General features: G+C 50.4%; 6 protein-coding genes across 6 annotated transcripts; 4 read left to right on the plus strand and 2 right to left on the minus strand.

Annotated features, from left to right (window-relative positions):
• Positions 1-822: 822 nt before the first annotated feature.
• Positions 823-1,906, plus strand: LOC100897145 (uncharacterized). Its single transcript, XM_003740101.1, has 2 exons — positions 823-854; positions 1,183-1,906. Exons 1-2 carry the CDS (start codon positions 841-843, stop codon positions 1,904-1,906), a joined length of 738 nt encoding a protein of 245 aa, XP_003740149.1. The 5' UTR covers positions 823-840.
• A 1,340-nt stretch (positions 1,907-3,246) lies between these two features.
• LOC108863706 (uncharacterized) lies at positions 3,247-4,002 on the plus strand. Its single transcript, XM_018638204.1, has one exon. It carries the CDS (start codon positions 3,247-3,249, stop codon positions 4,000-4,002), a length of 756 nt encoding a protein of 251 aa, XP_018493720.1.
• A 381-nt stretch (positions 4,003-4,383) lies between these two features.
• Rpt6 (26S proteasome regulatory subunit Rpt6) lies at positions 4,384-6,559 on the minus strand. The gene is made up of 3 exons (XM_003740071.2): positions 6,501-6,559; positions 4,918-5,973; positions 4,384-4,792 (listed from the first exon to the last, which is right to left on the minus strand). Exons 1-3 carry the CDS (start codon positions 6,534-6,536, stop codon positions 4,646-4,648), a joined length of 1,239 nt encoding a protein of 412 aa, XP_003740119.1. The 5' UTR covers positions 6,537-6,559; the 3' UTR covers positions 4,384-4,645.
• Positions 6,560-6,997: 438 nt separating this feature from the next.
• Positions 6,998-12,959, plus strand: PolA1 (DNA polymerase alpha catalytic subunit). Its single transcript, XM_029110545.1, has 14 exons — positions 6,998-7,007; positions 7,261-7,621; positions 7,712-7,877; positions 7,967-8,185; positions 8,268-8,419; positions 8,502-8,619; positions 8,709-9,189; positions 9,308-9,465; positions 9,597-9,833; positions 9,917-10,336; positions 10,433-10,972; positions 11,077-11,920; positions 12,053-12,246; positions 12,335-12,959. Exons 1-14 carry the CDS (start codon positions 6,998-7,000, stop codon positions 12,845-12,847), a joined length of 4,413 nt encoding a protein of 1,470 aa, XP_028966378.1. The 3' UTR covers positions 12,848-12,959.
• Positions 12,960-13,213: 254 nt separating this feature from the next.
• LOC100897434 (calcium uptake protein 1 homolog, mitochondrial) lies at positions 13,214-15,976 on the minus strand. The gene is made up of 9 exons (XM_018638209.1): positions 15,762-15,976; positions 15,412-15,553; positions 15,163-15,258; positions 14,924-15,028; positions 14,511-14,750; positions 14,229-14,423; positions 14,026-14,145; positions 13,684-13,903; positions 13,214-13,575 (listed from the first exon to the last, which is right to left on the minus strand). The coding sequence occupies exons 1-9, from the start codon at positions 15,929-15,931 to the stop codon at positions 13,409-13,411; spliced, it is 1,455 nt and encodes a 484-aa protein (XP_018493725.1). The 5' UTR covers positions 15,932-15,976; the 3' UTR covers positions 13,214-13,408.
• Positions 15,977-16,580: 604 nt separating this feature from the next.
• Positions 16,581-20,092, plus strand: LOC100904793 (uncharacterized). Its single transcript, XM_003740070.3, has 11 exons — positions 16,581-16,774; positions 16,955-17,195; positions 17,276-17,454; positions 17,582-17,717; positions 17,883-18,074; positions 18,275-18,461; positions 18,718-18,822; positions 18,930-19,048; positions 19,135-19,275; positions 19,401-19,526; positions 19,604-20,092. The coding sequence occupies exons 1-11, from the start codon at positions 16,623-16,625 to the stop codon at positions 19,670-19,672; spliced, it is 1,647 nt and encodes a 548-aa protein (XP_003740118.1). The 5' UTR covers positions 16,581-16,622; the 3' UTR covers positions 19,673-20,092.
• Positions 20,093-20,388: the final 296 nt, after the last annotated feature.

Genomic DNA, 20,388 nt, shown 5'->3' on the forward strand with positions numbered 1-20,388 from the left:
AGGGGCCCCTCCGGAGACTGTGGGCCCGGGGAAAAAGGTCCCGGAAGCCCCCTCCCTCTCGTCGAGCCCGCAAATGTCCCTCGTGGGCTGGGGAACATTCAGAGGATAGTTCGCAGCAGATGATGTTCTGGAAATGAGCGCATTGGCGAGCATTCGGTTCTTTTCCCTGAAGAACAATCTGCAGCCGGGAGTCGGTTGATTCTCTGATTCCCTGGGTTCATCAATTGACTCGAACTCCAGACTCTTCATCTTTAAAGGAAGCGGAATCGAGTAACGCAAATTGTTACATGTATGTATATTATATCGCTGGAAACGAAACGGAACGGAGGGGTAGAGCGAATCGGGATTGCTGAGTGCGATCTAGTGATGGCCCAACGAGTTCGATGTCATTGCTATGCAATCCCACCGAGATCTAGGCGAACTCCCATTTCTCGCCCGGCTCTCAACTCCGCAAAACTCAAAAGCCTTCATCTCGCTTGTTTCTCTCTATGGGAGGAAGTCGAGACTTGATCGTAGACCATGCGTCGCTCGAGTGTAACGAAATACCGGTGAAGTCAACGTGATCCATCGCATGCTTAAGCGAGTTCGGCTTCCTGAGGCAACAACTCGATGTTCATCAGACTTCTGGTCTAGTTGCTTGCGAATGATCATTAAGTCTGTTGTGAGTTACGCACTGTGACTTGTCGCGAGGGTGGTGCGTTCGACAAATCCACCTGCATTCTCTATGGAGGTGAGGGATCCACGAACAAGCATTGCAATCAAGGTCGTCTCCCTCGCAGGGTGGAATATTTAATGGGAGCAGCGCTCCGATTGACTGCACATCCTAATACCTTTGGAGAGATGTTCACCTTCTGGTGAGTTCTTGTGCACCATCCCGTCGCCCCCAGGGCGTCGTGAATCCGCGGTCTCCTCTGGCGTGATGGGGTACTTCTCCAGCTTTCGACATCTGCACCGATTACTCGTCGGGAGCTTTATCTTCGGCGAAAAAAAACAGTTCCTTGTTTTTGAAGAGTCACCAGCACTCTGGAGACTATGTTTTTAGAATCAATCCGTGGAGATTAGATGTCTCTGGTGCTTTTCCTGTACAGTGAGAGTTCCCCGGGGAACACGGTCGATGGTGCATCCCGGAGACGAGAAAATTTTCACGTGCATTGTAATGATCCAGTAGGTCGTCCATTACAGGATGCTCCCGTATATCGGGGCAGTGTACTCCGCACCCACGATTGACTGCAGCTATAAGTATCTCGATATCTGTGCGAACGATCTGCTCCTCTTCCGGGATATCGGCGGAATTGTCAGAGCGCCAGTGAGTATCGAGGAGCTCCGCCAACAGTGTGAATCTCAGGCGAAATCCGAAAACTGCGTCCGTGAGCGATCCGAGCAGTGCACGACAGGCATAGTGAAAGGTATATCGAGGCTATTCCTCGATACCATCAGGGATGAAATGGAATCTCGCTGCGATTTCACCTCAGAAGAACACCAGAAATACATGGAGATGGCCCCGTGCTTGGATTCGATCTCGGGGAAAATCGCGAACTGCTCCATTGAATTCATCAAATCCACGGATGTGTCCGTCGGGATCTCGAGTGGTCTGACTCTGAAGCAGAAAATCCCTCACGCGTGCTGCAATTTCGGACTTTATTCCGATTGCATGCTTGGGACCACCAAGGAGAGCTGTGGCGCTGAAGCAGAGGCGTTCATCAAAAACATGGTCGACGGAGCGAGCGGAGATCTCATCGAGACGGCTTGCAGCGCATACAAAGTCGACAGTGAAACTTGTCGAGAAAACCTGAAGCTGACCAAGCAGCTCGAAGCCGAAGGAAAGTACAACGGACTGTACAAGGAAATCAAGACGTTCATGGGCGCGATCGCAAAGCTCACAGATTCCCTCACGTCCAGGAACTGAGCTCGACCCTCGTCCATCTTGCTCGCGTTCTGTCCCAGGCAGCATATATATGTACACCTATATACAACCTCAACATATATATGTACAACTTGAGGCTCCTCATCCTGAGTGATCAGTGATCAGATCTGCGAATACAGTGCGTCGTTGGGCTGAGGTAAATTTGCGCACTAGACGGCGTAAGAGTATCTAGTTCGATTGGGGTGAGGATCTGTATAGCATTGATATGATGGGTGCGATCAATTTATTACGGGATCCCCGTCCATGATGCGGAAGGAAGAGCGGAATAAATCTCCCAAATCAATTCGGAAGCTTCTCTTCATTTCTTGAAAAATCATTCGGCTCCTCGGATGTGAATAATCCCCTCTTCTCTTGATAGAAAGAACACGTTTTGGTGCCAGCTGGGCTACTTATGTCTCGATTTCCACTTTTCTGGTTTCGACTGGGAGAAGACTCCCCGGCAAATTCGAGGAGGAATGGCTTCTCTTCATTTCAAGGTCGCAGGTTCCATTTTATGTTGAAAAAGCTGCCAACACAGGAACCTTATTCAGTTGCTCCGCCCGTTTTGTCGCACAATGAAGTTACTGTGAGTACCGATATCTTGAGTCTGATTGTGACCCGTCAGTTATCGGCCCTTTCCGTGTGTCTCGCCGTCGTGAGTTGCTCCCACTTCGCCGGATATTCCTGAGGGCCTGTGTCGCAGAGTTTTCCAGCGTGGTGAATAATTGCCCCGTTCTGACAGTGAAGCTCTGAAGACTGGAATTCCAGAGTTTTAGAGAGAACCGGCAAGTGTTTCAAAAACGACGCGAGTCATGGAAAAGATCCGTCCGCGAATTAGAAGTGCTGACACCCTAAACTTATCCTCGCTCAATGTTCTCCCCGCGAGAATCGTCGGATTCGGGGCCTATAAGCAATTCCGACGCTGCGATCTCGAGATCCCGATTCGTTGTACCCGAAGGCTGGGAATCGGACTCCGGAACGACCGTAAACGTCGAGGCCGTTTCGAGAAGTCGTCACAAACAAAACTCCCAGGGTGAAATCGATTGCTGAGCGACTCACGACGATTCAGAATTCGAGATGAAAGCACTCCATGTGCCAAGATTTTTCCGCAGCAATTTTTTGCTCCTCTCGCTCGAGGCATCATGCTCTTCGGGCTTGCGACCATGCGAGAATTTTCGAAGTTGGAAGTGTCGTGCTCCTCCGATTTGAGATTTCTCGCCTGATGAGACCAGAAAAGTTCGCTCACGCCGCGCTTTGAGCGATCGCAATCAGAAACGAGCTCGACTCTTTTCGCGGCGAACGGAGCGATCATTTCCAGATTCGAACATTGGGATGAACTCAAAATGAATTGTGTATTCGAATGTTCCAGATTTCTGTTTCTCGCTGCCTGCCTCACGATCAGCGATGCCGCCAAGTTCGTCGAGCCTACAGGGAATTGCAGTTATTCCTTTCTCAATCAGTGTGGGAAACATTTCATGGTCTACGCTGTCGTCGATGGCGTATTCCGGGTACCGGTGACCGCGGAAGAATTATCCGAGCATTGTCAGCGACAGGAAGCTGCCGAGGTATGCGTGCGTCAGCGAGCCGACAGGTGCACCACAGGAGTGGTGAAAGGAATCGTCCGTTTCATGATGGACGCCGTCCGGGACGAGCGCGAGATCCGATGCGATCCGTCAACTCCAGAACATGGGGCCTATCTGAGGATGGCGACGTGTTTGAACTCACTGTCGAAGCACACGCTAGCGTGCATGAAAACTTTCGGAAGATACACGGATACATTTGCCGATGCGTCCGTGGGCAAAACGTTGAAAGAAAAAACGCCCCATGGATGTTGCGCATTCAATGAGTACGTTTCGTGCGTCGTGGATGAAACCCGCAGAGTTTGTGGGAGCGATGCTGCATCTTTCAACGAGCAGCTTACTTCGGGAGCTGTCGGGGAGCTCATCACTTCGACTTGCGAGCCATACAAGAAGCGCAGCAAAGTTTGTAAAGCGTTCTTCGAACAAGTTCCGCCAGCTGCCGGGGAGAGCGACGATGGCTTCATCTTCTTGGGAACCGTTGCGAAACTTGCGGATGCGCTCAGCGCCAGACGATCGTGATTACAGAATACTAGAAGCTTCTACGATCTGGACAGAATAATTACGCTAACGAATTCCCGTACTTTGTGCAATGAATCACGGCCGTCTCTAGAAATGTTCACAGAAATTCCTCATGGTGCGCCGAAATCCAGCGCTGGACGCGCCGCGCTGGAGCGGTCCAGGACGTCACGAGTTTCGGTGCCAGGGAGCCCGGTCAACAATGTTATCGACTTTTGAAATCATCGATAGCTCGTACATGTCGAACAGCATGGAACTATGGAGTCTGCGTCGAATGAAGCTCTCGACTGCTTTCTACTTCGCTTGCGCAACCCTTCCCCCCCCCCCGACTATCCATATAATTGTAAAGTTCTCCTGATGGATGACGGTTGATGATTTGGGTGGGGAATTCAAGTTTTTATTCCGTCTTTCATGTCTGCAGTGAACATAGAAATAAATGAGGAGACACCGCGAGTGTCGCTTGTGTTCGCTGAGTTTAGATTACCAAAGCGACCGATCCTCGATAAGCACCGCCGGAGAGGTGAGATCTTTGATGATTGATCGACCCCTTTGACTGGTCGGCCGGATGGCTCGCCGTACGGCAGAGCCGGACCAACTCATTCTCTCGAGCGACGCATGATTGTTGCGTTTCATCTGAACTGAGACACTATTTCCAAAGTTTCTTGATAGACATATTTTTCTCGGCATCTTTCTGCACCACTTTAGCGACCGCCATTTCAAAATCTTCTTGTGTCACATGAACCCGACGTTCACGCAGAGCATACATTCCAGCTTCGGTACAGACTCCTTTCACCTGAAAAGACGCTCTCATTAGATCTGGTGACACCGTCTCGTTTATCAACTTCCAATCGTCTCAGATCCGACTCGGAGACTCGGTCACGCAACAGGAGCTCGTCTGGAAACTCCAGATAGACCTACCTCTGCTCCGGAGGCTCCAGGCATAGCTTCAGCGATCTTCCGCAGATCGATCCCCCTCGTCAAATTCATCTTCCGCGAGTGAATTCGTAGAATATCTAAACGAGCTTCTTCGTTCGGAGGAGGAAACTCGATCTTCCGGTCAATTCGACCCGGACGTAGCAGAGCTGAGTCCAGGATGTCGATCCGGTTCGTGGCCATGATGACTTTTATGTTTCTCGTTGCCTCGAAGCCATCGAGTTGATTCAGAAGCTCCAACATCGTTCGCTGCACTTCAGAATCGCCACCAGATCCACTTTCGATTCGGGAACTTCCGATCGAATCGATTTCGTCCATGAAGATGATTGAAGGAGCGTGTTCCCTAGCCATGACGAAAAGCTCTCGAACCATGCGCGAACCTTCTCCGATGAACTTCTGCACGAGTTCCGAACCCGAAACACGGATGAATGTGCAGTCCGTATGATGAGCTACGGCTCTCGCGAGCAGAGTCTTCCCGGTTCCCGGAGGACCGTAGAGCAGAACTCCCTTGGGCTGAGCGATACCGAGCGCTTCGAATAGCTCGGGGTGTTTGACTGGGAGCTCGATTACTTCCTTGATCTCTTTTATCTGCTTATCGAGACCGCCGACCATTTCATAGGTGGAGTCAGGAACTTTCTCAACCATCATCAGAGAGACGAGAGGATCGACCTTATTCGGGAGAATCTTATGAAGAGTATAGGAGTCGTTGCGAAGGGCCACGCGGCAGTTCGGAGTGACTTGGCTCATGTCGATGTTTTTGTCGATATCGACTACGAACTTGCCCTCCGGGTGGACCTTAACGAGCACCTTCTTCTTGTCCATTGGCTTCACCACTTCGCCAACATAGGACCCTTGCTCCTGAAGAAGCTGCAATTCCTCGCGCAGCATTCGAACCTTCGCATTGAGTTCATTCCGCTGTGCCTGCAGTCGTCTCAGGTTCTGAGTTTTCTCCGCGACAACGAGCTGAAGTTCTTCGATCTTCGTGATGAAATACTGTTTGAGACCCTCGCGCTCCTTGCCCGAAGGGACCTCAACCTCCATCTGAAAGGTACATTGGGTCGTCGATAAGCTCATCGCTCATCGATTGAGGTACACATCATTGTCAGGGAGAGCACTCCTTCTCCCGCACTTATGTCCCACAGGAGCAACTAGGATCCCCGAAAAAAGTTCCACACTAATTCACCGATGTTCCGATCCCACTTCCAACGGTACATGAGTGACACCTATCCGAGAGCCAGACACTGAGGTTGCCCGGGGAGGCACAGCGGAAACCACTCCGCTTTGTCATGCGGCCTGCCAGCCCCACCTTGGTGCTCGGAGAGCGTATGTCGGCTTCCAGAGCATCGAGATGTCCAACCCGTCTTACGCAACCGGGCAATAGATGCGGAAAATTGGGCGATGACAAGGCAGTTCTAGGGGCTCTGAGACCGGGTTTGACACTGTGTCCAAAGGGGACGTGTGATCTGAGGCGATTCGCCGCGGCTTCCGATTTCTTCATCGATGTCTCTTCGAGCCTTCCCGCACCCTCCCTCACAAGAATCGCTCTGCTTGAGCGCTATTTCACTTACTTTTGCATCTCCCTGACTTGGCTCGATGATACCCATCTTGTCTTTCCGAGTCCAGGTGTCTGCTCCTGATGAAAACACGGGATTCGACCAACACAAAGTGTGATACGAAACAGTTCTTTTGAAAAGTTGGCGCCAAGACAGGCTTGGGCCTCCTTCGAGACATCAGCCCGAGTCGGACATCCACAGGGACCCGCAGGAATCTCAAACCCGGGGAGAGTTAAACTTGCAGGAAATGTATCGTTTTCGTATTTGAAGAGCAAATAAACCCCATTGCTCCTCGCAGGGATAATCTGAGCGAAGACGAGCAGCGCCACCTGGTGGGGTCCGCTCGTGGCAGAATACTTTGGCGCCACAACTTCGGCGCTCAGCGCACTACTACAGTGCTGCTTGACATCAAAAAGCGAGAATAGTTTTCGACAGGCGACTGCGCCTCCAGGCATACTTACAAGTGCTCGAGTTCCTCTTCCTGATCCACACTGACAGACTCCCAAACGCAAATGGCCGACGGTAAGGGAGACAAGACCCCGAATAGTAGGACTTTACTCCAAGTACTGCTTCCTAATTCGTAGAGTACATATCAGAGTCGAAAACGATTGGGAGAATCGACTTATTGCCCGGGATAGCCAAGGTCTCGATGATTCCAAAGCTTCATGTATATTTGCGCGGAGAGGAGACGCGATAATCAAACGACGGAAGCCCTACCGCACCGATGATTCGAACGGAACAGCACTCGACGAACTCTGGCAATGGAAAATTTCAGATTCCTTGGCTGCGAATCGATCCCGTCGGTCCCGCTCCGATCGTTCAGGACGTCAGGCAGCTTTGGAGAAATTCAAAGCAGTGAAGTCCGGTCAGAGGGCAAAGTATGACCTCATAGAAAATGATGACAACCTCTTCGAAGAAGTCACTGAGGAAGAGTACAACCAGAGAGTTAGCGATAGGAGATCCAATTTCGTCGTTGATGAGAACGGTGATTACAAGGACAACGGCTACGAAATCTTCGACGAAGAGTACGAAGAGGCCGAAGAAGAAGAGCGGAAAAATAAACCCAAGGTATCCTATAAAGCTCCTAAGGGTATCAGAAAGAAACGGCAAGATGCCGCGAAATCCGGGAACATCAGGTATGGAAAGACCGAATTTCACTGAATTTCTAGAAGCTCCCGGTTTTCTCTGTCGTGGTAGGGAATTCAAAACAACATTTCTGATCCCAGATCGATGTTCCTCGCTGCGCCCCACAAGCGGAAGGCGGAGAACGCCTCCTTGGAGGACGACAAGCTCCTCGAGCAGCTGATGAAGGCCAAGGGCCTGAACGCGGACGACGACGATGAGGAGGAGAACATCCCGCGCGCAAATCCGAAGAAGAAACAGAAAAGCGAGGTATGTCAGTGAATCCTCTCATTGACGATGTACTTATAAGGAGTTCTGGCATGGTGGGCGCTAACTAACGTGAAGATCCCTCGTACTAGGTGTCTGTGAATCCATTCGCGTCCGTGAAAAAACCTCAAAACATCAAACCACCTCCAAGGCCTAAACCTCAAGGAGACGCTCCGATACCTGGCGTCTCCGCTAATGGGAAGACTCCAGCAGCAGAGGAAGCTAACGTCCAGTCCACAAACTTCCCAGATGAAGAAGACTCGATGAGTAGCATGCCCGACGTTTCAGTCGCAGATGACACGCGTGACGAGGTGAATACGATCGAGAATCATGAAATATTTTTGTATACAGAGCTCGCAAAGCGCTTTTGTGAACATACGGTACGATCCGCAGAAGACCCCTGCCAACGAACTCGTCGGAGACGTCAAAGTTCCGGATGAAAACACCGTCCGAGAGGAAGACGATCCCAAACCGGTGGTCCCCACGATCAAAGCCGAGGAAGTCTCACAATTAGAGGGACCATCCTCCGCAGGCGGCTTCAAAGAGTGAGCGTCTGGTGTCGAGACCTAATTCCAAGGGAAAGGAGTAGCGGGAGCTGCCCTCGACTCAACTTTTCTTCATTTGTAGAGTGAATATGAATTCCTTCAACGAGGACGACTTCGACGATGAGCCGGAAGTGAAACCCCAGACTGCAGCCAAGCTGCCTGCTGATTTGCCCGTCTCTGAGAACCCGGACGGAGAAACGGTGAGTCTGAAGTTTCGAAAAGTCACAAACAGAAGCCGGTGCTTGCCCTCTGTGGTCAGATACGGGAGGGCCAGGCTTCTCCTTTTCAGGTATTCCGATTGTTCTGGCTAGATGCGTACGAAGAACCATACGCACATCCAGGTACGGTATATGTATTCGGGAAGACGACAGTGTCAAACAGTTCTGTCAGCGCTGCGATCGTCGTGAAGAATATACCGAGGAAATTGTTCTTCCTACCGAGGGAGCGCGAAAACGAGAATGGAATGATGTGTCCGATACCCTTCAAGTCGGTCTATGATGAAGTCAAGGAGGTTCTGAAGCAGCACGGAATCAAGGAATTCCGATGCAAAGAAAGCGAGAAGATGTTCGTTTTCGCCACTCAGGGTGTGCCGCGCAAAGCGAACTACCTCGAGGTCCAGTACAATCCAGCGAAAGCCATGAAGACTCTTCCGGGTGATTTGAGCGGACAAACGTTTTCCAAAGTTTTCGGGACGAGTACCTCGAGTCTCGAAGCTCTGATCCTCGACCGGAAGCTCAAGGGACCCTCGTGGCTAGATGTGAAACAACCAGGTGAGTATTCGAGAATAATATTATTTTAGCTGTGGATTATAATCATCGTCTCGAAACCCGATGTGATGGCTCTCAGCAAACATTTGACAATGAGATGAAACCAACCTGATCTGCGCAGAGTCCGCTCACTTGCACAACACCACGTGCAAGTTCGAAATCGATTGCCAAGATTTGAAGAATATCAGCGTGAGCTCAGTTCAGGCAGGTCCCCCCGCCCTGAGCATTCTCACTCTGCAAGCGAGGGCGGTCAGGAACGAGAAAAACTCCAGAGATGAGGTAAACCTCCGAGGCGCGAAACGCTGGAAAGCTATCAAAAGCCGAGTTCGCGGAATCCTCATCTGCGATCACCCTCTGAATCCACATTCGGCGAGAAAATCACGAAAATGTTCCTATCTGATGATTCGTAGGTGGTGATGGTTGCCGGCCTCGTCCATGACGATTATCCGTTGACGAAACCACCCCCGGCGAAGTTGTTCACTCAACACTTCTGCTTCGTCACGACGTCTAGCGACAGAAGTCTCCCCTATGATTTCAAGAAAGAATTGGCCTCCGAGAGGATAAAAATCAAGCCGTGCGAGAACGAGAGGATGCTCATTTCTCAACTCAATTCCCAAATGACGAAATGCGACCCGGATATAATCGTGGTATGTTGTGCGATATGAGCATGTTCCAAAAAAAGGACTCGGAAAAATCATGGAGTTTTGACTACGGATCGTCAACATTCCAGGGTCACGATGCGAGCAGTTTCACCCTCCCGGCGATTTTGACAGCGATGGAACGCCACAAAATCGTGAAACCTTCGGCGTTGTCTCGATTGTGCCGCTCGAACATTCAAAGCGTGAACGTATCAAAGCTCGATCGGACTCAACTTTTGCCCGGCAGAGTAATCTGTGACACAAAATTGTCCGCGAAGGAGCTGATTCAAGCGAAAAGCTACGAGCTCAGCGACCTGGTCAGCGACGTCCTGAATGCGAATCACGATGAAATTTCGGCGGACGCGTTCAAGGAGATGCTCTCGAGAACCCCATCCTTGAAGGTGCTCTGTAAACACATCATGCACGAGAGTCAATTCGTAATCAAGCTGCTCGCGGAGCTCAACATCCTCCCGCTGGCTTCGCAGATCACGACGATCTGTGGCAACACTCTGGTTAGCATTGTTTGCGAGACGAAGACGTCGAGTCCACAGTGGTCATTGAAATACACTCGATTGGGGCTCAAATTCCACAATTAATTCGGTTTCCAGACTCAAACCCTGCAGAAAGGTCGCGCTTTGAGAAACGAGTACTTGCTACTGCATGCATTCACCAGCAAGAACTTCATCGTTCCGGATAAAGAGAGCCGACGTGCGCAAAAAAAGAAGCAACAGAACGAAGCAGACGAGGGAAAAACTGGGGACAAGAAGAAGGGTCCCGCATACTCCGGGGGTCTCGTTCTTGATCCCATAGTGGGCTTCTACGACTCGATGGTGCTATTGATGGATTTCAACTCTCTGTATCCATCGATCATTCAGGAGTACAACCTGTGTTTCACTACGTGCGCGCTCACCCCGCCGGAAGATAATGCAGCCGCGGCGGAGGCCGATTGGGAAGCCCAGATTCCGCCGGCGACTGTAGACACTGGGGTCCTCCCTTTCGAAATACGAAAGCTCGTGGAGAATCGTCGCACGGTGAAAGATCTCTTGAAGACGCCGAATCTTTCTCGAGAGAAGAAGCTACAGTACGATATCAGACAGAAAGCGCTGAAACTGACGGCCAATTCCATGTACGGCTGTCTTGGTTTCCAGGTATGACCACGACGATCTGAAATTGAACTCTCGTCCATTTTTGAGAAGTCCCATCGGCGAGTTCATGGTAGAAATCTAAATGAGAGCTACCCGAATATTTTCAGGGTTCGCGATTCTATGCGAAGCCGATCGCCGCTCTCATCACCCAAAGAGGTCGTGATATCCTCATGAGCGCGAAATCCATGGCCGAGTCGATGGGCTATTCCATAATATACGGTGACACGGACTCGATCATGATCAACACTTGCACCAGAGACATAGCCCAAGTCAAAGAGATCGGCAAGAAACTGAGCAAGGCCATCAACGATCAATACAAACGTCTAGAGATCGAAGTCGACGGGGTCTTCAAATCCATGCTGTTACTTAAGAAGAAAAAATACGCTGCGCACACTCTGACCTTCCTGCCCGATGGTTCGTTGGCAGGTGGGAAGATCGAAGTCAAAGGTCTCGATATAGTGAGACGAGATTGGTCGGAGCTGGCCCGCAAAACGGGGCGATTCGTTGTAGACACCCTGCTCAAAGGCGAACTCAGCGCTGACGACGCTGTCGACGCCGTCCATGATCATCTGCGGGAGGTTGGCAAGAAGGTGAACGATAACGCCCTGCCATTCGAAGATTATGTCATCACGAAACAGCTGACGAAGAACGTCGAGGACTATCCGGACGCGAAAAATCAATCACACGTGCTCGTCGCGAAACGTTTCAACGCGAGAGGTGCCAAGAAATTACGGGCGGGCGATACGGTGCAGTACGTCATCTGTGAAGATGGCACGGAGAATCCGCACACGCAACGGGCTTATAGTAAAGAGGAGATGGAATCCAAGGAGTTTGCGAACAAGCTCACGGTGGACAGGAATTACTACCTAACCCAACAGGTTTTCCCTGTGGTGTCGCGTCTCATCGAGCCCATCCGGGGAACCGACGCCGCTGTCGTCGCTCAATGTTTGGGTGAGTAGGGATCTCCTATGAGTCACCAAGGAGCTCGACGGAGATTCTGTGAAGGGTTTTCCGGAACATGTCCGCCCCCGGTCGGGAGGAAGTCGATGGGATTATTCCGTTCATCACCGAAAATCGTTCCAGGCCTCGACCCGAGCAAGTACAACCGACGAACGAACTTCGACCCATCGGGAATGGTCGATTCTGAGCTTGCTGTCGGCATTTCCCTCCTGTTACCGCAGAGTCTGGATTCAGATCTCTTCCAAAATGTTGAAGCATTCACCGTGAATTGCACGAAATGCGACAATCCTATATCGGTCGATGGTTTCGTGTTCAAGGTCAGTGGAAGAGGGAGCTCAACTCGCTCTTTTATCGAGGACTTCGCGGAAGCTCTTCATTCCTACATTGTCAGTGTTCCTATTGCAGAATATGGACGGCCAAACGAAGTTCCTCTTCTCTGACTGCGGCAAGTGCCACAGTCCCTTGCTTCCTCAAGTCGATCAGTTGTGCAACCAGCTCACCAAACAACTGCAGCAACTCCAGCTCGAATCCGAAAAAATCATGTACATCTGTCAGATGTGTGACCATCGAGTTCTCGACGTTCTCTGCAACCTGCACGAAGAAGAAATTCCCGTTTGCCCCGCATGTGGCGAAGATACCCTGCGATTGCAGGCGCAGGCTTTCCAAACCTACGCCCAGTTGCGCTATTGGGGATTCATGTTCGACCTTGAGTACAACCGAGAGAAATTCCCGAATGCAGGGGAACTGTTCGAATCTGAAGCCGTGAGAGTCATTGTCGAGTCTTTCAAAATGAGGATCGACAAATTCCTGCAGTGCAACGGTTTTTCGAATTTCTCGTTGAGATCGTACATGGAGAAGCTTCCGTCCTGCAATTTCACTAAACGACCTATAGTTTCGCCGGATCTCGACATCCCCTGAGGGCTTTTCCTGTTAACCTTCGCTTCACTGAATTTACGGCAGAGAGCTCCCCCATAGCCTCTGGGAAGCCAGACTCAGGATATATCCGACGGAATAAAATCGAGAGCAAGCATATTTATCAACGGGAATCCAAACAGAATATTTCCAATAATATAATATAGGAAATTCGTATTGTCAATAACTCCGGAGATTTCCTTCGGTTGGGTCCCGTCCTTGGATGGGGGAACCTCTTCAGAGAACTCGAAATGATAATGGGGATAATTTCCTCCTTTATTTGGATCGTTCGTCAAATTCATGCTCCACGCTCCGATACGACGCTCGTCGGAGCCTGTGGGGTTCGAATTTTTCTGATGCCCGTTCTGGGTTCGACTCATCCACCGAGGGCGACACTCATTTCGATTATTATGAGGGCTAAAGCTTTTTATTGATTTAGACTTCTACTGCAGAAAACAGCGCGAAGCGAATAAGCCCTCCAACATGCCCGATGAGTCTTGACTCGTCCCAGAGGTGGACCCCATTCTCGGCACACTTCATCTTAGCTTCGGGAATCCAACAATTAATTCATGTTGCTAAATCAGTAACAGTCGCTGTGGCCTTCTTAGGAATTGCGCATTTTGCGAAGGATGAAAGCAATTTCACGAAACCTGTGTCTTTGGGTTTCTCGAGACCTCGATGCAGTCGTTCCTTCATCACGGAAACGAATTCCTTGTTGCTGAGCTGTCCGTCCACTGCAAAAAGATGAAGACACGCTAGGAAGAAAACTCCGGATTCAGGATCCGCTCCTGCCCCGGCCCACGGATGCGACACGACTCTGAATCGTCTGGTTCGGTACTTACTGTTTTCGTCGAAAAGTGCAAACAGAACATCAACGACGTGATCCCGGAGTTCAACATGAGCAACTGTCTGTGCCACGTGCTTCAGGGTGGGGGGATCGATTGAAGCACCGGCTATGTGGTAGAATGTGAGAGCGGTGTCGACTTCGGTGATATTGTTGAGTAAATGGAAAAACTGCAAGTAGTCGAAGAGCGTGATGCCCTCGGATCGGTCTTTGAAGTGCTGAAAGGAAAGTTTCACGATTCAGACATGCGACGCAGAGGTTCGAGAGACGGTCTGAGCTTGAACTCGGAGCTTGTCACCGGTCGAGCTGACGACGGTATCGATTTCGAGGGATTGCTCACTTTCTCTATACGTTTCATCATTTTATTCTTCCGCTTGTCGCTCAATCCTGCGTATGTCGTGAGGAGCTCAGCGAATTCCCATTCGGGAATTTTCCCGTCTTTGGGATCATGGCGTAAAAACTGTAATAGATCGAGTGGTTGTCAAACCTATATCCAATGACTCAGGAGCAATGGGATCTGGAAAATGCTTATGTCCGACATACTTCAAGCGTCAGTATTTCGGTCTGAAGTTCTCTCTGGAACTCGAGGAATCTGTCGACTGTAAGTTTTTGGTCGAGATCCTCGCCGAAGAAGAATGTACATAGCGCTGACGAGACCCCTTTGTAGATATTCCCGGTGCCCTGATGATCTCGATGGCGACTCCCAATACTGGTCTGGTTCCGGATGATTGCTTGAACCTGGAATAGACGCCAAGTTGGAGATTGAAGTCCCAGTCAGCAGGAGGATATTCTACGGATCGCGAGACCTCGAATCGCGAGACTTACTTTCTCAAACTCTTCGTAGTCGATATCCCCATCACCATTCAGGTCGATCATTCGGAAAGCGATCTCAAAATGTCGCTTCGAGGCCGACAAGATCGTCAATAAGAAAATGTAGTCCGAGAAGGAGATCAGGCCCGACGCGGACAGACGATAGAAAACGCTGTTCTCGGACATTCCTTGGAACGGAGCCGGGAATGCAGAATAATTTGGCGAAATGCATGGATTCGTTTTGGAAGAGATGTTCTGAAAAAAAGTGACCATGATGAGACCCAGCACCGGACTCTAGAGCCCTACATTAAGCATGATGAGATTCTTCCTCAATGAGACCCAGCACCGGACTCTAGAGCCCTATATTGAGCATGATGAAATTCTCCCTCAATCCCAATGCGGGGCATCGAAAGGACGGGACGACTCACCTTGGCATCGATCTTTTTGTAGCGATCGAGACCATAACCTTGCGGTTGCATGATGCCCGGCGTGATGGATCTCAAGAAATCCTGGGGAGTCATGAAAATCTCCACCTGGAAAATCGGTAGATTAAATTCGATGCTCTCCGCGATGAGCCGCCGCGAACTGCTCAATCAATTCCGGCAGCGAGTGATCTCACACAGAAATTCAGCGAATGGAGCAGCGGGCTCACACTCTGGAAACTCACTTCTCCGTTTTCGAACTGAACCTTGATCGAGGCGAAGTAGCGGAATACTTTATCGGGAGTTGAGTACTGACGTATTCGATTCTCGTACTCAATGATCTGGAACAGAATTAAGAAACATGAGTCGTCAAGAAACAAATACGCGATGCGTCACTGATCCTTCACCACCTGAATCCCGAGTAGATCAGGGTCTGTCGAGCCTAGCCTGCTTTGGATCGTGTGAACTCTGCCGCTTAGGTCCTTTGAACTGACCTTTCTTTCCCGAAATCCAGGCTTGCCGATCTTCTCTGAACTCTCATCTTTCTCCTCCTCATTGGCTTTGGAATTCTCGTCCTTCTGAGCACGCGATTTCGCTTGCACCTCGGGGAGGAAGCCACCACTCAAATGCGGTTGCCTGGGGATAATTTCCGATTCCTCGGTTAATGCATGAGATGGAGAGACTCGATGCTCGACATTGAAAAAGCTGACTAGGTGGGCTCCCCGCCGACGACTCGAAGCCTTGACGCGCGCGGGGGGGGAGGGAGTCGGGAACGGAGATGCGCTCCGCGGCTGTGTTCCGGAGCTCTCCAAGAGTCAATACGAAATCTTCGGCGAGTCGATACCTTGATCTGTAGTGAAGGTATAAAGTTGTTGCAGTTCCCGCTCCGGCTGCAATCAGGAGTCTCCCCGAACGACCATTGACTGCTCCTTCGTGGCGTTGACGCTGCTGTGCGGATAATCTGCGAACTTGACTACTGCAGCGAAGCAGGTGGCCGCTCAATTTTCGAAACATTATCTCTTAGTCCGACATTCCTGCGCTCGAATGGGACGACAAATCTGACTGAGTCTCCAGATACTCCGACAGGACACAACACCGCCTGCTCGCCGTCGTGCGCATGCGTGCTTCTTTCGAGGCTCGTTGTGGCGCCTATAAGTGCTCTACCTTCACTGGGTCTCGGTGGTCAGACCACTGACCATCGGGATCGGCAATCCCCCGCGTAGCGATACCCGTATAGAGAAAATACGAGATCTTACAAGAATTCCAGGACGCGAGTTTGAGAGGGATTCTCCGGAGCCGCACGGAGGAAATCACATCCTGGCGAAGTCAGTCGTCGGTCAGAATATCGTGTCCTTGGCACCCCGCGGGTACGGGCTCGCCGAGGCGAGAGGTCCCATCCTGTATGTATTTGCAAAATATCCTCGGATATGTATCACATATGAGTAACAAAGGGTTCCAAGTTGGAGGTGAGCTGATTGCACATCTTCCAGATATGAGTAATCAGGGATCAGTATGCGGAGTGATCAGGGATCAGTAAGGGGAGTAATCAGGGCCTAACATCTTGTCTTCCCGGGATGCTTGCACGTCTCGACGAGCGACGTCTGCTCGAATAGCCACATGAAGAAGTAGATATTTACTCCGTGCGTTCCTGAGCGGCGATATTTTCAGCCGAAGGAACCGAGGCCGACTCCTAACGCGCCCCACCATGAGGAAACTGCTGTTCCTTCTAACCCTCTGTGAAATTTTTGAATACTCAAAGGCGGATGCCAATGATTCCTCATGCCACTTCCCAGGCAGCCCAAAGCACGGCTTCTTGTCGGGGTTCGCCGAGAACTTCCCAAATGGATCAGTGGCCAAGTGAGTGTTCTTCGATTCTTTCGATCGGGAGAGATTCCATCCAAGTCAGACTACTCTCTACCGTTGCCAGCTGACCGGAGCATCTTGTGCGCCATAGCGACAGGGAATTCTTGAGCAAAGAGATTCGTGATCTGCGATTATCCGCGTCTTCCAAGAGAGATGACTATTCTATCCCGGAAGGTTTGCTTGTTCCCCTGGCTATGATCTATTGGGACCGGAGAATCTGACCTGCGTCAGCGGAAAGTGGGACTTAGGAGCACCACTTTGCGTGCGGGACGTCGCATTGGGGAAGCCCCTTAAGCAGACCGAACCATTCGGAATCGACTTCAAGTCAGAATTGGCGGTCGACGGAAACGACACCACCTGTACGGGAGCCGCGAACCACTGGTCGATCGACCTCCTCGAATATTCTACGATCACGGTTAGTTCTTGTACGCCGCGAACTTCATTACCGAGACTCCCGAACGTCAATGAACGTTCATCATCGCTATTCCGTTTCAGATCCTCAGATTGGTTTTCGGCAGCAAGGTCCCTGCGAACGCGGTGTCAATACAAATAGGAGAGAAAACAGCGAGGAGCAGCGAGGATCCTCACATGAGCATGTGCTCTGTGATCGAAAGAGAGATACAAGCAAACGAAATTTACTTCGTCAAGTGCAGATCTCAACCGACATTTGGGAGGTAGATCATGATCGGTAGCACGGCTCAGAACCGCCCATTCGAGGGCTTCATATCGACTTCGGCAAGCTCAGGGGCCACCCTTTCCGAGATGGATTGACTTTGAAATCTGACAAGGCTCGATTTCCAGTTATATCCGAGTGGACGTCGACCCGAAGCATGGATTCGTACCTTTGTGCACGGTGAAGGCTTATGCTTCGTCGGGATTGTCCCATGAAGATGCGTGTCCTCAAGGAAACAAAGATACGATCAAGGATGCATTTAATGTAGGACTACCGAACTCGGAGACTGACTCTATTCTTGAAAGACTTCCATCCAGCTGCGAACGGCACTGCCGTTCTCCATCGCCACTATTGGTGTCTATAGGTGGTTTTTGAATGGTTTAATTTTCTCGAGTTTGCGATTCCAAGAGAATTCATTATCTTATCCAGGGCACATGTTTCGAATTCCACTACATCGAATCTGTTTCGATCAGTGATGCCCGATCGATCTGCTACAACGCCGGCGGTTATCTCATCGGAGGAGCTTACACGGATCAGCGAGCCCTGGATTACCTCAAGTGGCGCGGTGAAACGATTTTCCTCGGATCGCCTTTCTGGCTTGACCTCAACCTCACAGAAGCGGTGAATTTTGCCATGTGTTGTTCGCTGATCACTCAACGTCGATCAGAAGCGAGGAACGACTTGGAGCATCTGAGAGTTCCTTGCGGTCGAGACGTAGAGCGTAGAAAACTTGTCGAACGTCTGTGAGATTTGTCTCTTTTCCCGTCTTCATGTCCGAGATAGAATCGCGAAACAAGTCTAAATTCCGGATAATTTCCAAGGCGAAACTGGGGAATCGGACTGAAGCATCGAACGACTCCAGCAGTGGGGCCTGCTACGTTTTGAGCTCGAGAAGCGGTTTCGGTAGATCGGAATGCCAATCACCAAATCACGTGATTTGTGCCTACAATGTTGTGACCTGCGGGAGACCTCATCTTCCTAGAGCATTCCATGACTGGCAAGTCATTGGTAAGTCCACGTAACAATCTGTCTGTTTTTCGCATGCTCGTGAAACCTAAGTCCACTCGGAGCATGATAACTTCTGACTTCGTTGCGGACTCGGGAGAGCTTCTAGGGGGACAGTCGCTAGATAAAATAAAGTTCAACGCAGCAACTGATTGAGGCGGGGCATATCTCTTTCCGTTTTTCTGGCGAAACTCCCGAGGACTTATAGAACGAGCAGAAATTCCCTCAATAATTTTTCTCGGAGGATTAAATTTTTCAGGTAAACTCAAAACTGGACGGAGCCTCCGGAACGTCGGTTGTTCCGAAGGGTACTATCCGGAAGCCAATGAGCCTCCAATCTGCGAGCCGAGCGGTGAAATACGAGGTGATTCTAGAGAAAAATTCTTAACACATGGTGTTCCCCTTGTGAGATCCCCCCATCGAGACACAGAAGCAGAGAAAGTAATTAATAGTCGGAGACGACGCTTCCAGGGAATGTCGAGTGTCACAAATTCAAGTGTGGCAGGCAACCGTCGGTCAAGGATGCCTTCTCTTGGGCACAATCAAATTCTTCTGTTGACTACTCGTGTATGCGTGGGAAATTCGTCAAGGTACGGTGGCGGATTCGCCCTCCAGACCTGACACTCGAGTAAGTTCGTTGGTGTGTCGACTTCTACGAAGCGGATTAATTCAACAGGGAGACTCGCGAGTTTACTGTGACGAAGCGACTTCACAGTGGGGCGTGGCACCTTCATGCAGGACCTTGATCGAGGTTTTGAACGATTGGTTCAATACCGTAGGCGACAAAGCGGCAAACGGATCTCATTACGTTCTCGAAGTAGGTTGATTCCCCTCTCTCGCCTTTATCATGGTATGAACAGCTCCTCACGTTATCACAGTCAGCGAGACGCAACTCATTCCCTTGCGGATCTTGTGGTCATTAATGTTTCCGTCCCTCTGAAGAGGTTCCAGGGAATTTCTGTCATCAGTCGTATCGCCATACTCTCGGCCGTGGCTGCTGTTTTGGCTCTGGTCATTTTAGCCAGCCTTTACCGGATCTGGTTCTCGGGCAAACCCAAAGAGCTCAGGGTGAGCAGGTCGGGTACTTTTCCATTTTTGCGAGTCGATGAAAATCTTAGGCCCCACAAAATTATTCGTGTTTGCAGGGAGCATTACGCTTGGAAAGCCGCCGAGATCTGATCGGGATTGCGGACTCTCTGTCCAACTGCAGTTAGAGATGCCTTGACGACGCTGTCATTAGTTTGTTTGAAAGATCAGCTCGGAGAATTGTCCGAAACGGTCAAAAGGACTATCAACTTTGTCTACTACTTAGATAGAGTCGCTTGTATGTATAGCTAAGTAGAACTTGAGTCTTTTTAGGTCCGATCTCTCATGCGGTTTTCGTGAACACACTAGGAGACGACGGGCAATGAGGGGAAGCACGCCTACGACTCGGAATAAGCTAAGAATTCCGCGGAGGGTGATTGAAGTGAATGTTCTACCCCCTACGCCGCAATCGATCTCCGACGATGTATCTTGAAATCGTTGGACGACATCCATTCTGGATCCAGGAAGCCACTAGCATAACATGACCCATTATACATAAAGTACAAGTCAGAAAGGCTTCTACGAAACAAAGAGACTCGAATAAACTTGAGGAACTCGATGAGGGGCGCATATCACTGATCTGCTCTAGGAACGCGATGAGGGCATTTATTTATTTGGTCCATTCATCAAGCTCATACTAAAAAAACAGGTAGCCCTCAGCGCTTGTGGCCGAACTCTCGGTCTGTTGGCATCCTCCAAGAGCAGGAGACTTAAACCAACTTCTAGTTGCCCGATGGATATATACCCATCCAGGCGGGTACCGGAAGTGCCCCAGCCGCTCGCCATCGGTGAGATCGCCGGGTCAATAGGTATGATGATGATAATCGACGGAGGAGTCCATATT

Source organism: Galendromus occidentalis, unplaced genomic scaffold (assembly GCF_000255335.2).
Source record: "Galendromus occidentalis unplaced genomic scaffold, Mocc_1.1 scf7180000076729, whole genome shotgun sequence".
In the NCBI taxonomy this organism is placed as follows: Eukaryota; Metazoa; Arthropoda; class Arachnida; order Mesostigmata; family Phytoseiidae; genus Galendromus; species Galendromus occidentalis.